We start from the raw sequence: 15,116 nt of genomic DNA, 5'->3' as shown, positions 1-15,116 counted from the left end.
TTGCGCATACGCAATGTTCACATTGTTAAGAGCTGCTTTGATTACGAGAATTTTCGGTGGGGCGGACTATCTAGATTCATTACCAGAACATACTCCACAGAGACAATAAATTGTTAAAGCTATTCAGTTGTGCCCGATACCCATGAGATCGAGTTGTGAAAGAGGGCTAGGCTATGCTAGTAATGAATTTATTGGAAAAATATATCTGAAAGTAATGCAAAAATGTATAATGATAGTTAAAATGATAATGATGGTGATAGTATATAACTATAGCATTGATAATGCTAATGCCAATAATGAAGATATTTGAATGATAATAATTTCATTATACTCGTATAATATATTGAAATAAAAATTGTAGTGCTAATGATAATGATAATATGCATGTCAATGATTTAGGCTTATTGATTATAATAGAATAGTATAGTAAAGTATTGTCAATCTATGGTAATGAATTCTTATGATTATGCTAACGACAAGATAATGATAATGCTAATGATAATGAAAAGAAAATGAGAATTTTAATGAAAGTTGCTGATAGTTGACAAGAAGAATAATAGATATCATTAGCATGATAATATTACTAATGATAATGACAATAATAGTTAAATAGTTAGTTAAATCTCTAATTACAGTGGTAAACGTTAAGAAAGAACCAAGTCTTATTTCCTTTTCTACATACCTCACTTTACAGGGCATCTGCACGTCAATCATTCGCGCCTGTTCAAGCCAACAATCGGCAATCAAAAGTGAATAAAAGTGAGCACACATGTAATTTAGTTTTTATTCAATTTATTTCGTATTTCCGTTCGTGTTCATTGTTATTATATTAGTATTACATTTATTTCATCTATGTTAATATAGTGTGTAGTAAAGCTTGACAATCTATACCAAAGAATAATGCTATCTTCATGTATGTGAGTTATACATACATACATATACATATATATTTTATATTTATTTATATTCTTTCTTTATTCTGTTTTTGGCAATATTTTGTCATGTTCTCTCTATGTGTGTGAATCATGATTTCGTTCTTGTTTATATATATTTTGTATTTTTTATTTATTTTTTAAAATTGTATTTTTGTTGTAGTGTTTTTTTGAAATGTGATCAAAATATTTGAAGTCGTGTCTAATGTTTAAATGCATTCATATTTCGTAATTTGGTTAGAATTTGGAGTTGAAATACAAAAATTTGTTATTTTTTTCTTGTTGTCGTTTTTCCTTTTTCATTTACGTAATTCGAGCATTGAGCGACATTTGCAAAAGGTAAAAATATTGTACTACAATTTTGCAATTTGAATTTATTTGCTGCAAGTTGAATTTCATTTTTCTTTATTTTTATTTTTGTAATTCATTTTCCTTTCTGTTGCATTCTGCATGTTTGCGTTTTGTTTGTGTAATTGTATGCAACGTGGCTGTTCAGAGTGTGCACTAGAGATGAGAGGGTAGCGTGACACGTGGGGCACGACTAGTGTGAGAGAGTGACCGATATGAGTTGTAAAATGTGGAATATTATTAGTGTAAATCAGAATTAAATTGAAAGTAAGAAATGAGACGTTAAATCTCAGAAAAGTATTTTTTTTTTTTTAAGACTAATGTCTGAAGCACGTAATAAAAGAAATGATATATAAAGTCATCTTAAAATATCTCAAAAAAACATTTTTTAAACTTGTAGTGTTTGGAGAATATTAAAAGAGATCCTATAGAGTTATTTTTGGTGTTTTATATAATCTGGAATAACCATAAATGCAGTAGCTAAAACTAAGAAAGAAAAAAATATGTATGTACATATATAACAATTTATCTTATATAATACAAAAATAAAAAAATAATATATAAAATATATAAAATTATTTTACAAAAACTATTGATTTATTTATAGAAGTTACAAATATTTACATATTTCTATATTTAAGAAATCTTAAAAAATTAATTAATTGATCGTAAACTAATATACTCTTATATCCAAATATTACTGTGGGTCATATTCTGTTCAGTTGTCTGAGTGCCCTTTACTAACAAGTTTCTCATCCTCGTCTTCGTGCCCTCGTGCTTATGTTACCTCTTTACAAGCGTCACGCGCTCATCTCTAGTGTGCAGCTCATTGGCCTTCAATGTGCTCGTATACGCATTGTGTTGTTGAGCTGATTCCATTTGACTATATAGAAGGATATTTGCTGTATATGTATATATGTATGTGTACTGAGCGAACTAAGAACGTAATTAAAACTATATTTGTAGCATACGCAATGCCCATCTCTCTCTGTGTGCGTGTGTGTGTATTTGAATGTTGACGTTTACGGAGTTTAGCTGTGTTTGACTGTTCTGTTTGCATTCTGGTGGTTAGCAACACTTTTTAATTAGTTGAAACGATTTCAAAGAACGGGGGTAATACAAATCTTTGCTTTTACAAACTCAGCTCAGCTATATGTACATATATATAATATATATTTATATATACATGGTCTTGCAAGTAGAAATAGTAAATAAATGTATTTGTGTATGATGTGAACCAAAAGCTAAATATCAGTTCCATGCCGTATAGAGCCACAACAACAATTTGAAGCGAAAACCAAATACTATATATTTGTGTATATATATATATATAGTAAAATCAAAAATCTCTCAACTATACACAGAGCTTATTTAATACTACATACGTGCAGCAGCTATATGTATATATATAAATATATATGTATTTATTTGTTGAAGCTTATCGAGCATCTATGAGAAGGGAAAAAATTCGCTATTTACTGACATTTATCGCTATTGATTTTTGCTCATTTATTATATTATAATTCCTATTATTCTTATATGATTAATTTTTTTGTTTTGCGTTTAATGAGCAATTGTTTGTTTTTCCCATCAAAAATCAAAAATCCGTTGGAGCGTTTTCCCATAAAATACAAAAAATAAATGGGGGCGTCATTATGTGTGTGTGTTTGGTTTTTGGAGCTGTGTAAATATTTGCTTGCATAGTATTTGTATATATATTGCCTTCTATTATTTATTAAATCATTTTTTTTCTTAATTTCAATACTCGCTTACGAAGTTGAATAGGGTAGATTGGCTTTCAGAATATATATTCGATTAAAACATTTACAGAAAAAAAAAAAATAATAAAGTTTTAGATTGATTCGGAGAAGCTGGAATTAAATTTTGTACTTGGCTTGGTAAGTCGGAACATATTTATTTGATACTACCTCAAGTAGCTCAACGTGAGCGAGTATTAATTAGTCGAGCAGCCCGACAGCTTTTTTCCATATTTGCATTTGCCTTGTTGGAGTAAGTAAATCCGCATTACCTTTACATATTTAAACAACAGTTGCACTATGTAAATATACATACAGTTATATATACATATACATATATATATGTATGTATATATAGTATGTGGCATTCAGCTGATTTTTTTTTTGCTTTTGTTCTTCTATGTTCTTACGATTAGTTATGAAATTTATAATTTACATTTACTTTATCAAGCTCGAGTTGTAAACATTCTACACAAAAATTATTCTGCTGCCTTTGTTTCTTAGTTTCGGATTCCTACACTAAACGAATACATATATGGAGGATATACATATATAATATGATTTACACCCATGCATATTCCATTAGAGATCGTAAAATTGTTTACTTTTCAACTAGTTGGGATTTAATTTTTTTTTTAGACTTTTTTTTTCTTTTTCTTTGATTTTGCATATACCTATGTACAATATATGTTTTTAAAAATGTGTTAAAAACAGCTAAAATAAAATTTAAAATATTATGCAACAGTCAAAATGCATTCAGCTTGTATAAAAACTCACTTTTTAGAGTCAATTAAATAACGAAATGATTTTATTTCCTAGCTCAACATTTGCATTAGACATTTTTAGCTATTAACATTTTGCATTTACCCTTTAGCATTTAGCTTTTTATAGCTGACTTTGAGCATATCCTAACAGATTTCTTGGCATTTACAGTTGTATATTTCAGTTGTTAAACTGTTTGGCAACTAATTTAATAAACTTGGATGTCAATTTAAATAAATTTAATTACATTTTTTGAATATTTTTTTAACAAAATTTTATAAACTTAATTCATAATTCAAATAAATGTGAAATGACAATTTAAACAGCTCTCGGCTTTTGCTGACATGTAAAAGAAGCTAGAAAAGTCTATATACATATAATATTCATATTTTAAAATTTGTTTTGCATCTGCATTCATTAAGAAATAAGGTGTGAAAATAAAAGGCAAAGTTTGTTGCATAGTGTAAGCCGAGCTTACAATTGATTTGTGCCAAGTATACAAAATAATAATTCATAAACAAAATTGAAGAAGTACTACTAGATAGAGGTACACAATTGTTTTTGGCTTTTTGCTTTCGATTTCATTTTATTTATTTATTTTTTGTTTTTGGGTTTAGGAAGAGCTAGAAACTAAGTTTACGTATGTATGTGAGTGTGTATATGTTTTTTTTTTTTTTTTTTATCTAAATGTGCTGATGATGAATTGTTAAAAGCGTTAACGTTTAAAACAGAGCTTTAAAAATTTTATTTTTGGCAACTTTCGGTTTCTTGTTGAGCTGGCCGCATTTAAAATAAATGAATAAATATTTTTGATTTTAAAAAATTTCTAAAAACTTGTCTACTATGTACATAAAATGAATGAAGGTAAATTAAAATATATATTTAATATATATATGTGTGCTATGGGCATGGCTAAAAAGTATATAGATGTATATATGTACGTATATTTAGAAAATAGTTATTTATATGTATATGTATATATATTTATCTGGTTTAATACTTGGGGATAGGGGAACTCTAATATCTATATATAGTGGATTATACAATGAGCAAACAAATTACTAACTGTTCATATTGACTATATCCATATATGTATGTATATCTACAGATATATGCTTTATACATACGAATTTTGTACAGCTTATGGAACTAAGTCTTTGGTCTAGCATTGTCTTTTTTCGATTTTCCAAATTAGACAAACTACGCTCGATTTATGACAACTACCACTGGAAACATTTCGAATCATCATTTGTCATTCGCCCCGCCAATCAGCCAATCAGCCGTAAATGACAAATTTAGATTTGGTAATTGGCATGCGGGGCCAATGGCAAAGCTGTTCCGTGGATTGCATCTAAAATTTAGGAATGGGTTACCATGGATTCTATATGTGTTTCGTTTTTACATCTAATTAGACTACAGTTTGTTTTCATTTCTTTTGCATTTCTTGTTCTTAACTTGCGAGAGCTTTACGATATCATTATAGATTTCTACACGCTGCTAACATAACATTCTCATATTCTCGAAGGGTTTCTTTTGATTCTACATAAATTGCTCTTGGATTCGCATTTGCGCTTTCTGCTTTGGATTGGCTCTGCGACAGTCAATAGATTGTTAATTGTTCAGTTATTTTATTTGTATTATATATATTAAAACGTTACTTGAGAAGAATTTGGCTGATATGAAACAAAACGATTGCCACAGTGGAGTTTTATTTTCCTATTCGGTTTTGCAGCACAATCTATTGACCGACAGAGGGCGCTAGCCAGTCAGGCTGGTGCTAGCGTGCAACGAAACTATTGGCCGACAGGTGGCGCGCTTTACACCTGTGTGCCGTAATACTAGAGAGAGACAAACTCGCCAGCCCCCTCGCCGGCACCAGCACCAGTATTGCCCTTCTCCATGCCCGGCGCCGGCTCCGTCGTTTGCAGCTGATGATGATGATGCTGATGCTGCAGCTGATGCTGATGATCCTGGGCCGTGGTCTCCGCCTCTGTCATGTTGCCATCGGCCGTCGTTTCGCTGAACAGCGTCTCGTTCTCGTCTGGCAGCGACAGCGTCGAGTTGCCCAGTCCGCCGCTGGCCGTGATGCGGCGTCCCATATTATCGTATTTGGGATAGGCGGAGCTGTCACGCAACGGAGTCGCCTCCACAATGGGCGGGGTGCTGCAGGCGGATGTGGGCGCATTGTTGATACAGCTCGCGCAATTCGCTGCGGACATGGTTGGCGCTGCCGCTGCCGCTGCCGTTGCCGTTGGATGGTGGCACTGGACCACGGCGGTGACAGCCGGCGGCGGCGGCGGTGGTGGCAGCGGCAGCTCCATGTCACCATTGCCCCCACCGCCACAATGATAGCCGCCCGCCTCCAGATTGTACGTAACGATCTCGTCATGGGGATAGAGATTTGTGGCAGCTGTTCCGGCTGCTGCAGCAGCAGCCGCCCCCGGCTGCAGTGAGGAGTCCTTCTTCAGTATGCCGCGGCGGGCCGTGTGCCGCGGCAGCGTGGCGAATTGGGCCACAGTTTGGCCATCGCCGGTGGTGCTGCTGCTGCTGCCCGCACCGCTGCCATCCGCCGAGCACTGGACGTCCTGCAGACGCTTGGGTATGTTGAGCAGATCTGGATACATGTTGATGTCGGCGCCATCGAGCATATCCTGGGTGACCGAGACGCGTATGAATATGTTGCCAAAGGTGGGATTCGGCACAATATTGGAGCAGAACTCCGGCGGCGGTGGGAAGACGCCCACATTCAGTGGAAACTCCTCCGACAGCTGGCCATGGCCGTGCGAATGGGAATGCGAGTGCAGCTGATGCGGATGCTGATGCTGATGTTGATGCTGATGCTGATAGCCGGCCATTGAGGTGGGCACACTGATCAGTCCGCAGGTGGGATCCTTGACGGTCATCAGCTGCTGCCGAATATGCTGACCAGCCTGACCCTGCTGCTGGTGCTGCTGCTGTTGCTGGTGCTGCTGTTGCTGCTGTTGCTGCTGCTGTTGCTGGCTCAAGCCCGTGCGATGCGCCTCCACGGCATGGATCTCGATCTGATTGAAGCCGAGCGTGGAGTCCGTCTTGTTGATCGAGCTGGGATTGTTGTCAATGCCATAGCTGTCGCCGCGGTCATTGGTGGTCGTCGTCACACTCGAGTCCAGCAGCTTCTTCTCCTGATCATTGAAGCTGACACTCGACTTGACGCCCGCCTTGTTGGCATGCCGATGCTGGCGCGTGGTGCGCTTGCACAGGCAGACCACGAACGAGATGGCAATGAGCAGGAAGACGGTGCCGAAGATGCCCATGATGAGCCCGAAGTACCAGAAGGTCTCCGGCGTCTTCACCAGCACATGCTGGACAATCTCGCTCAGATAGATGCTAATGTTCTGGGTCATCGATCCGATCAGATTGGTGCCCGTGCAGGCGTAGGTGCCCGCATCCAGGCTGCTCACATTGAAGACGGTCAGATTGCTCCACAGCTTGTCGGACGTGATGCTCTCCGTGTCGAAGAGCACGTTGTCGTTGTCCAGGATTTTGCCATTCAGCTCCCAGCTGACCTCGGGCAGTGGATCGCCGTAGACCAGGCAGCTGAATGTCGTATTGCTGCCAATGTCGATGTTCGTTGCCTCCTCATTGTTGAAGATCTCCACGCGGGGCGGGCAGCCAAAGAGCTCATCGTCGACACTGTCCCAGGTGCGATCCTTCTGCGCCGGCGGCCCCTTGCACACCAGGCTCACGGAGCTCAGCCGGCTGCCCACATACCAGTTGCGAAACTTACGCAGCTTGCAATTGCACTGCCAGGGGTTCTCCTCCAGGGAGAGGGTCTTCAAATTGCCCATGTGCTGGAACACGTACTCGCTGAGGCTCTCCAGCAGATTGTTCTTCAGATTGAGAAACTCCAACAAATTGAGATTTGCCAGCGACATGGGATCTATGTACGAGATTAGGCAGTCGTGCATGTCCAGGGTGCGCAGATGCGGCAATATGGGAAACTGATAGGCGGAGAGCCGCTTGAGGGGATTCCCGTTCAAGTAGAGTATGCGCAGTCTATCGTTGCCCATAAACGTGTCCTTGTCGATCATCTCCAGCTTATTGTCCGACAGATCAATCTCCACGAGTATCTTCAAGTTGCGAAAACTCTCCTTGTGTATGTATTGGACCTCGGATTTCTTCAGATAGATGCGCTGTAGGTTGAGCAGACCCAGCGCAGAGAACTCCTCCCGATTCAGATATGGTATGTGATTATCATTGAGCACCAGCACCTGCAGCTCAGTGCTCAGCGTGTTCGGTATGCTCGTCAGCTGCAGCGAGCTGCATATGGCTGACTTTTTGCCATTTGTCCATTTGCAGGTGCAGTTCGAGGCGCAACTCTGTGACCAGTCATCCGCCCACACCCAGCCGACCAGGCAGCTGAGGCACAGGAGCCAAAGCAGCTGCTGCCATCCTGCAAATGAAAAAAGTGTGTGATGAGAGAGAGAGACAGAGAGAGAGAAAGAGAGAGAGAGAGAGAGAGAGAGAGAGAGAGAGAGAGAGAGAGAGAAAGAACACAAAGATTAAGTTAAAGCCAAATAAATACAGAAAAGAAATAATTTATTTACATTGACTAGGCGAAGAATGAATACACTGCTTTCAATATGATATTGTAAATATATGGAAAATGTGCCTGAGAGTACACCTTATTAATGCCTAACTTCTAAGATAAGCAATTGAATATCTTAAAATTTATTCCTGTGCCAGCCAATCTATTCACTCTAATATGATTTAAGATTAAATAACCGTTAAGACATGTTGCTCACATATTATATTATATTTGACTTTGCTGTGACTTTGCCAAAGTATAAAGATAAACTTGCTGCTCTAATGCTGCGAAACTATGGCTTAAATTCCGAGACCTTTGATTTATTTACGAAATCAACCAATTTATATTAGCTACAGCTATAAGGACATTGGCATGACTAGAGACAGGCGGAAAACTTTTATCCAATAATGTTAAATATATACATATGTTTATTACATTTATAAACATGTATATTTGTATAGCATTACTGGATATGTAGGTCGAATAAATAAAACCACAAACATCTTGTAAATGCAATATTCATACTTTTAAGAGAGGAGCCAATTGTCAATTATCGCAAATTCAAACTTCATTATCATTATATACAAATATAATTATTTGATACCTATATAATAATATACATTTATAAGTGTATATATCTTCCATTGGTAACACAACTCACGACAAAATTATAATACTCTCCCTCTCTCTTTCTCTCCTTCTATTCTTCTCTCTTTCTCTCTGTCTTTCTGTTCCACTTGCTTCCATTGAACAAAAAATCCAATGATTGACGACCTTTGGTTCAAGCTTTTGTTTTATGTGCCACTTACCTGGCAGCCGGATGCTGCTGCTGATGCTGCTTCCTCTGCTTCTGCCTCTGCTACTCTCTCTGCTGCTGCTGCTGCTACTGCCGCTGCTTTTGGTTCTCCATTTCGCTGCCATGCTGTGCATTTGTCCCGCTGCGTATTTGTCGCTGCGTCTGACCCTCTGCCCGCTGGACTTGGACCTGGACCTGGACCCCAGTCTCGGTCGCGACCTCGCCAATTGATGACTCTAAATGGCTTTGGCTGATTCGATTGCCATGTTTCACATCATGTTGCCGTCGCTGGCGAAAGGGGGCTCCATTACATATTACTCGGCACTTTGGCCACTTTTCTGGCACACTGAAGGCAAATTTTTGCCTCTGCACTCGACTGCGACAGTTTCTTATCGAATTTAGTTTTTTTTGCTCGTTTTTTTCTCTTTTTTTTTGTTGTTTTTATTGAGCTCTCTTTGTCGCTTCACTACACACGCACCACCTCACTCGCTCACTCTCGCTCACTCTAGATGTATATATCTGTCTCTTGATGTCTCCCTTTAGTTAGGTTCAGTGCGTTCCAGCAAATGTTGACCAGCTAAAAGAAGTAAAAGAAAGTAAAACTAAGAGTTCATATTTGTAGTGTGAATAAGTTTTGCAATTGAATAAATATAATGGCAAAAGCAAATTTAAAGTTTGAGTCTTAACTTAAGGAATATCTCTAATATTATTGATTGTTAAAGGAAAGTATCGAAAGGAAATATATTATTATTAACGAATCATAATGATTCCCCCAAATAAATTATCTCAAAAGAGATAATAAAAGAGTAGAAGAAGACATTTTACTATTGGTAGGAATTATTTTGCTATGGCTCAACTAATTTTCAATTTTCTTATTATCATTATTACCATACTTATTATTATCACCATCATAACTGTTTCAATTCCAAGAATTATGTCTGCAAGCATAAGTCTAGCCTTGACTATTTCGACCTTCGACTACAGCAATACAACACTCTCGCACCCGACTGGGACTCAAACTCTGAATTCCCTAGATATCCGGGCTGCCCTTGACTCTGGCGCTGTCTTACAGCATTTGAGGTTTGAGCTTGATTTGACTACAATAATCTCAGTATCGTTTCTTTAGCTCTTACATTAAAATGAAGTACAGAATCTTCTTTCTATCGCATTCAACATTTTCCCAACCCTCGCACGCCAACAAAAACCTTCGATAGAGGAGAGAGGACTGCAGAAAAAACGTCATTTGCAGCTGAGTGCGGCATTCGGATTAGTTTTCAATGCTGGCCCGGCACAAAGCTGATTCAGATGCTTCCGTTTAAACTTTTTAAAGAATGCGAGTCCGTTCAAAAAGGGGGAAAAGGGGGTGGATTACAAGAAAAGAGAGAATCAAAATGGACTTTACTTAGAGCATCATTTTCAGGAACAATGCGCATTGTGTTGTTGTTATTGTTGTTGTTGTTGTTGATTGTAATTGTAGTTGGCTCATTGGTAATCTCAATTTACCGAAGCTCGGCCAGTAAATGGAAATGCCAAACAATGGGCCAATGGCATCGGCCTTTAGCCAAAGCTTTAAAATGGCCTATCAACAACAATTTGTAGTTCGTTGTTCACGTTAAGAATGGTGGGAGGCTCGAGCTGTTTGCTGGGTATATCACAGAGCAACAATGCGGCGCAACAGCTCTGAGCCACACTCTGCCCCCCACACTGCGCCGCTGGCCACTCGACATCTTCACAAAATCAGCATCAAAAGCCTGTCGAATGGTTTTTCTTTCTTTTTTATATTTTTTCTCTTTTAGGTTTTTTTTTTTTTTGTTTTCTCTTCAAAGAGACGCAGCAGCAGCTTGAAAATGAGGCACAAGTAAAATTTGCCTCATGCTGCAGCAGCAGCAGGCAAATGCTGCAAAAACTGCTGAATTACCCACCTACATTCAGACACACACAAACACACACACACACACACACATACAATGAAAACGAAAAATGCTCTGAAGGTTCATTTGTCAATTTGCCATTTGAATTTGTATTTGAGAAATTCACTTGGCCGCTTTTGCGCTTTGTTCTGGCCCCAGCCTCAGCCTCAGCCTCATCGTGAGCCTCAGCCTCTCATTCATGGCGCATCTCTCTCTCTCTCTCTCGCCATCTCTCTCTGACTTGGCTAAGATGCTTTGGCAATGCGGATAATATTTCCTGTGCCAGTGCAGCAGTTGGCAGCGCGATTGCAGCGGTAGCACCCCTCACCCCTCAGCCAGCACTGCTGCCGCCGCCGCCACCGCCTCTGCTCTGCCAATTCAAACTGATTTTTTGCCCGCTGCCTTTTGTGGCTGCCACATGCCACACTGTCTGTCTATCTGTCTGTCTGTTTGTGTTTGTGTGTGTGTGTGTGTGCCTTACAATCGTCGACAGTTTTATTTGTGCAGCTTTATGAGCACACATACACACACACACACACACACATGCACACAAGCACACTTGAAGAGATCCGCAACGGCAGACACTCGACTCGACTCGATTCGACTCTTTGATATATTCATAAATGTAGCACAGTGGGCCGCAAAAGCCAAAAAGCTAATTCAATGGCCAATTGCCAAAAATATAACAAAATAAAAAAGAAGAAGAGGAAACAAACTGCAGAATATTAAAAAAATATTATGATAGCATCTCAGTGGATATGCGGAAAGACTGCTGCAGCCGCAACTCATAAAGCAAATCAATTAACTGATACAGATCAATTATAGCAAACTTACGCTCCATAAGCATGTGCAATCGAATATGCCAAGTGCAGGCATCGACGTTTAGTTGCAGAGCTGTTGAAATTCTAAGCTAAAATCACTTTACGCTCGGCATTTGGCAGTTGGCAGTTGACCTGGCTCAGTTGGGCCAGTGCATTGGGCAAATTGCATATACCTCGCATTGTATTCCGTAATTGGATTTCTTTGTGCGGCCAACAACAACAATTTTGCATGGCTGCCATTGTGCCGAAGTAATTAATTTTACTAAAATTTATAAAGCTAAACAAATGTTGCAATTAGAGGCATTCCAATTGGAAAATACCCTGCAATTTGACTGTGAATTGTTTTAATTGATTTTTCAGCCTGCAAAAGCTGCAAACTTATTGCAGAAAAACATTTGCTTTAAGCTGATTAAACTTGATTAAATTTCGTTGAAGAATTTTTCTTTACTGAATAAACTTATTTTTTATTTAATTCAAATTGAGTTGCAAAAATATTTTATAATAATATATTTTTAAATAAACGTACAAAAAACTCGCAGAAATTGATTTCAATGTAAAGAAAACATTGAAAAAATCGTTTTGATTTTATTCAAATGAAAATGGGAAATTTTAAATATGTATGCAGTTATATATCTTTATGAATGACTGCTATTCGCAAAAAAGTCTGAAGTATTAATTGAATAAATCGTAAATCTCATATGGATATCATTTTTAAAAGTTTGCAGAAAATCGGACTTTACTTAAATTCAGATTATTCTTTATACCCCTGATACCTTTACAGGGTATATATATATGTATATGTATATATTGCTAGCCAGACAGCCTCATCGTATTTCAAAAGCAACTGCTAAGAACAATGCCATTCATTTGTGATTTTCTCAGTTATGCGTGAAATGAAATCCACAGAGATTGCCGAATCTTAAAAACTTTTGTGAGCTGCATTACATACATACATACATACATAGAGGGTATATATGAGCATTTATGAGAGACGTTTGAAATTAATATTGACATGTGCGGAAGATGAAATATTAATTGGCATTTGAGACTGTTTCGCCCAATAGACGCTTGAGATGTTTTCAATTAAATGCATGCAGACAACGAGGCGTACACTTAACTTAATTAATTCATAAACAGTTACTTTGTATGCTGCACTTATTGCAATTATATATGTGTAATCAGAAACTATTTTCAATTTTCGCTCTTCAGTCTAGACTTCGTGCAAAGCTTTCGCCTCATTAGCTCCAACTTGTGAGCTGCAATTGAAGTGAAATCAGGAATTTGTGCAGAGTTTGCCAAGAGATGGCTAAATAAATCTAAGGTGAAAATAGATAATTGTTGATTTAATTGTTGTTGACAACTCATAAATGAATATATTTGTGCATGTAACAATTATCGATGAATTTTGTCTTATTAAATAAATAAATATACGATTTATACAAATACATATATATTTTAAGTACAGCAAATTTGTATTATATCTTTATATAGCTATTAAATAGCCTTATTAATATAGACTTCTTGAAATGAATTCATTCTGAGGTAATGATGCCATTGTGCTTATTAAACTTTATAATACTCCCTGCAGGCTGACTTGAACAAAAGGTCAACCAATTTTATTCGATTTTCAACGGTACAAACAGTGAGTCCCATAATTCCAAGTCCTACATATAAAGGATATCTACATCTCCTTATCTGCAAGTTCTAACTACATATGTACACATTGATCACATTTGACATTTGTAGAACTACATTAATTGAATATTTTTCTTTAAAATGTTATATTTGAGTATTTTATTGCAGTTTCAAGTCCCTTGGCGCAGCAACGCTAACGTTATCATATCAGTCAAATCTTTTGACGCCTTAATAGGATAATCAATTGTAAATATATTTTAATTCATATATTATATACCCATTCCAATTCTATAAACAGATCGGCACTCAGCTAATATACTCGTCTCACTTCATGCGCAAGTATAAACAAGTATTTATCTCAAATCACATCTTTAGCACTGACTTGTGCCTAAATGCTTTTAGGCGTAAGCCGATGCTCAGCCATTTATTGGACCGCTTTAGTCGAAAGCGAGAGATGATGATACTCGGCACTGGTTTCTTAATTGTGGCGGGGTAAGGTGCTAACCACTCGGTCACAAGGTATTTTTTGGTGATAAACAAAACAAATCGTAAAATTCAATTGGATGAACCTGTCTCGCCTCAGAGTGCTCCAAGCTGTTGGCCTTGAAAAGTTCTGCTTTTTCTTTTAGTCTGTCGACATGGAAAGCAGGGGTCAAAGGCCAGCCTTTTTGTTTTCTTCTCTTATTGAATATTATTTACATGCGCACTGCGAATGTGTCAATAGATGGGACTCTAAAGAAAGCAATCAAGTTTATTTTTACAACTTTTTGATGACCTCTGCTTTAATTTCAGACAGACTTTGGGTCAAGGGATTTATTGTCTATGGCATTTTCGTAAATTGAATATATAATATTTCATAATTACTTTAATGTCATAGGACAATTGAGATGCTCAAGGAGATGGCAGTGTAAATCTTGAGTGACATTTTGTTACGTTTAACTTTAGAAGAATTTCTAGCATTTTTGAAGAAAATATTTTATAGAAGACGAAAAATTAAAAATATATACATATTGGATATAAATACAAATTTTTTTTATTTAATTTTTTTTTTATTTGTGTGCATATATTATAAAATAATATAGTGTAATATAAAATAATAAATATTCATTATAGCAAATAAAAATTTGATTACAGTTTGATTTGATATAATAATTGTTTATCCTAAAATTCGTTTTAAATTGCTTTAAATTATACTTATTGTGATAAACCACTAAACTTTATTGTTTAATAGCTCGTAGCAATTTTTACCGAACACAATTTTTTAAGTGTCATAGGAAAGTCAGAGCTGACAGCTCAGGCCTTAGTTTGATCCACCATACACACACATACATATATACGTATATATATGTAAATATATATAAGCTGCAAGCGGGCGGCTTAAATCCCACATCAGTTTTCAATTTCAATATTTCTTCAATACGCTCTCCCTCTACATCTGTCTCTCTCTCCTTGCCTGTATCTCTCTCTCTCCCTCTCCATTTACTGTCTGGAGAGCGCATTCAGTATGCTTAACTGCAATGCATTTCGTAAATAATGCACAGGTAAAGTTGCAAATGGTAGACATTCATAAAGCATAAAGCGTTTGGCG

At 37.3% G+C, this 15,116-nt stretch overlaps 1 protein-coding gene across 4 annotated transcripts in view; it reads right to left on the bottom strand.

The window, feature by feature from the left end:
- Positions 1 to 775: 775 nt before the first annotated feature.
- kek6 (kekkon 6) overlaps positions 776 to 15,116 on the bottom strand; it is a 69,486-nt gene continuing 55,145 nt past the window's right edge. For all 4 annotated transcript variants that reach the window (XM_089476521.1, XM_089476523.1, XM_089476524.1 and 1 more), the window contains 2 exons: positions 9,176 to 9,739; positions 776 to 8,231 (listed from right to left, as the gene is read on the bottom strand). In XM_089476521.1, coding sequence (XP_089332647.1) covers positions 5,638 to 8,231; positions 9,176 to 9,296 — 2,715 coding nt within the window. In that variant the 5' untranslated portion in view covers positions 9,297 to 9,739 and the 3' untranslated portion in view covers positions 776 to 5,637. The remainder of the gene's footprint in view (positions 8,232 to 9,175; positions 9,740 to 15,116) is intronic.

The sequence above is a fragment of the Drosophila arizonae genome, chromosome 2 (genome assembly GCF_054131065.1).
Source record: "Drosophila arizonae isolate 15081-1271.41 chromosome 2, UAZ_ARI_1.0, whole genome shotgun sequence".
NCBI lineage: Eukaryota > Metazoa > Arthropoda > Insecta > Diptera > Drosophilidae > Drosophila > Drosophila arizonae.
The sequence above is the reverse complement of the archived record's forward strand: the minus strand, read 5'-3'. Positions and strand labels throughout refer to the sequence as shown.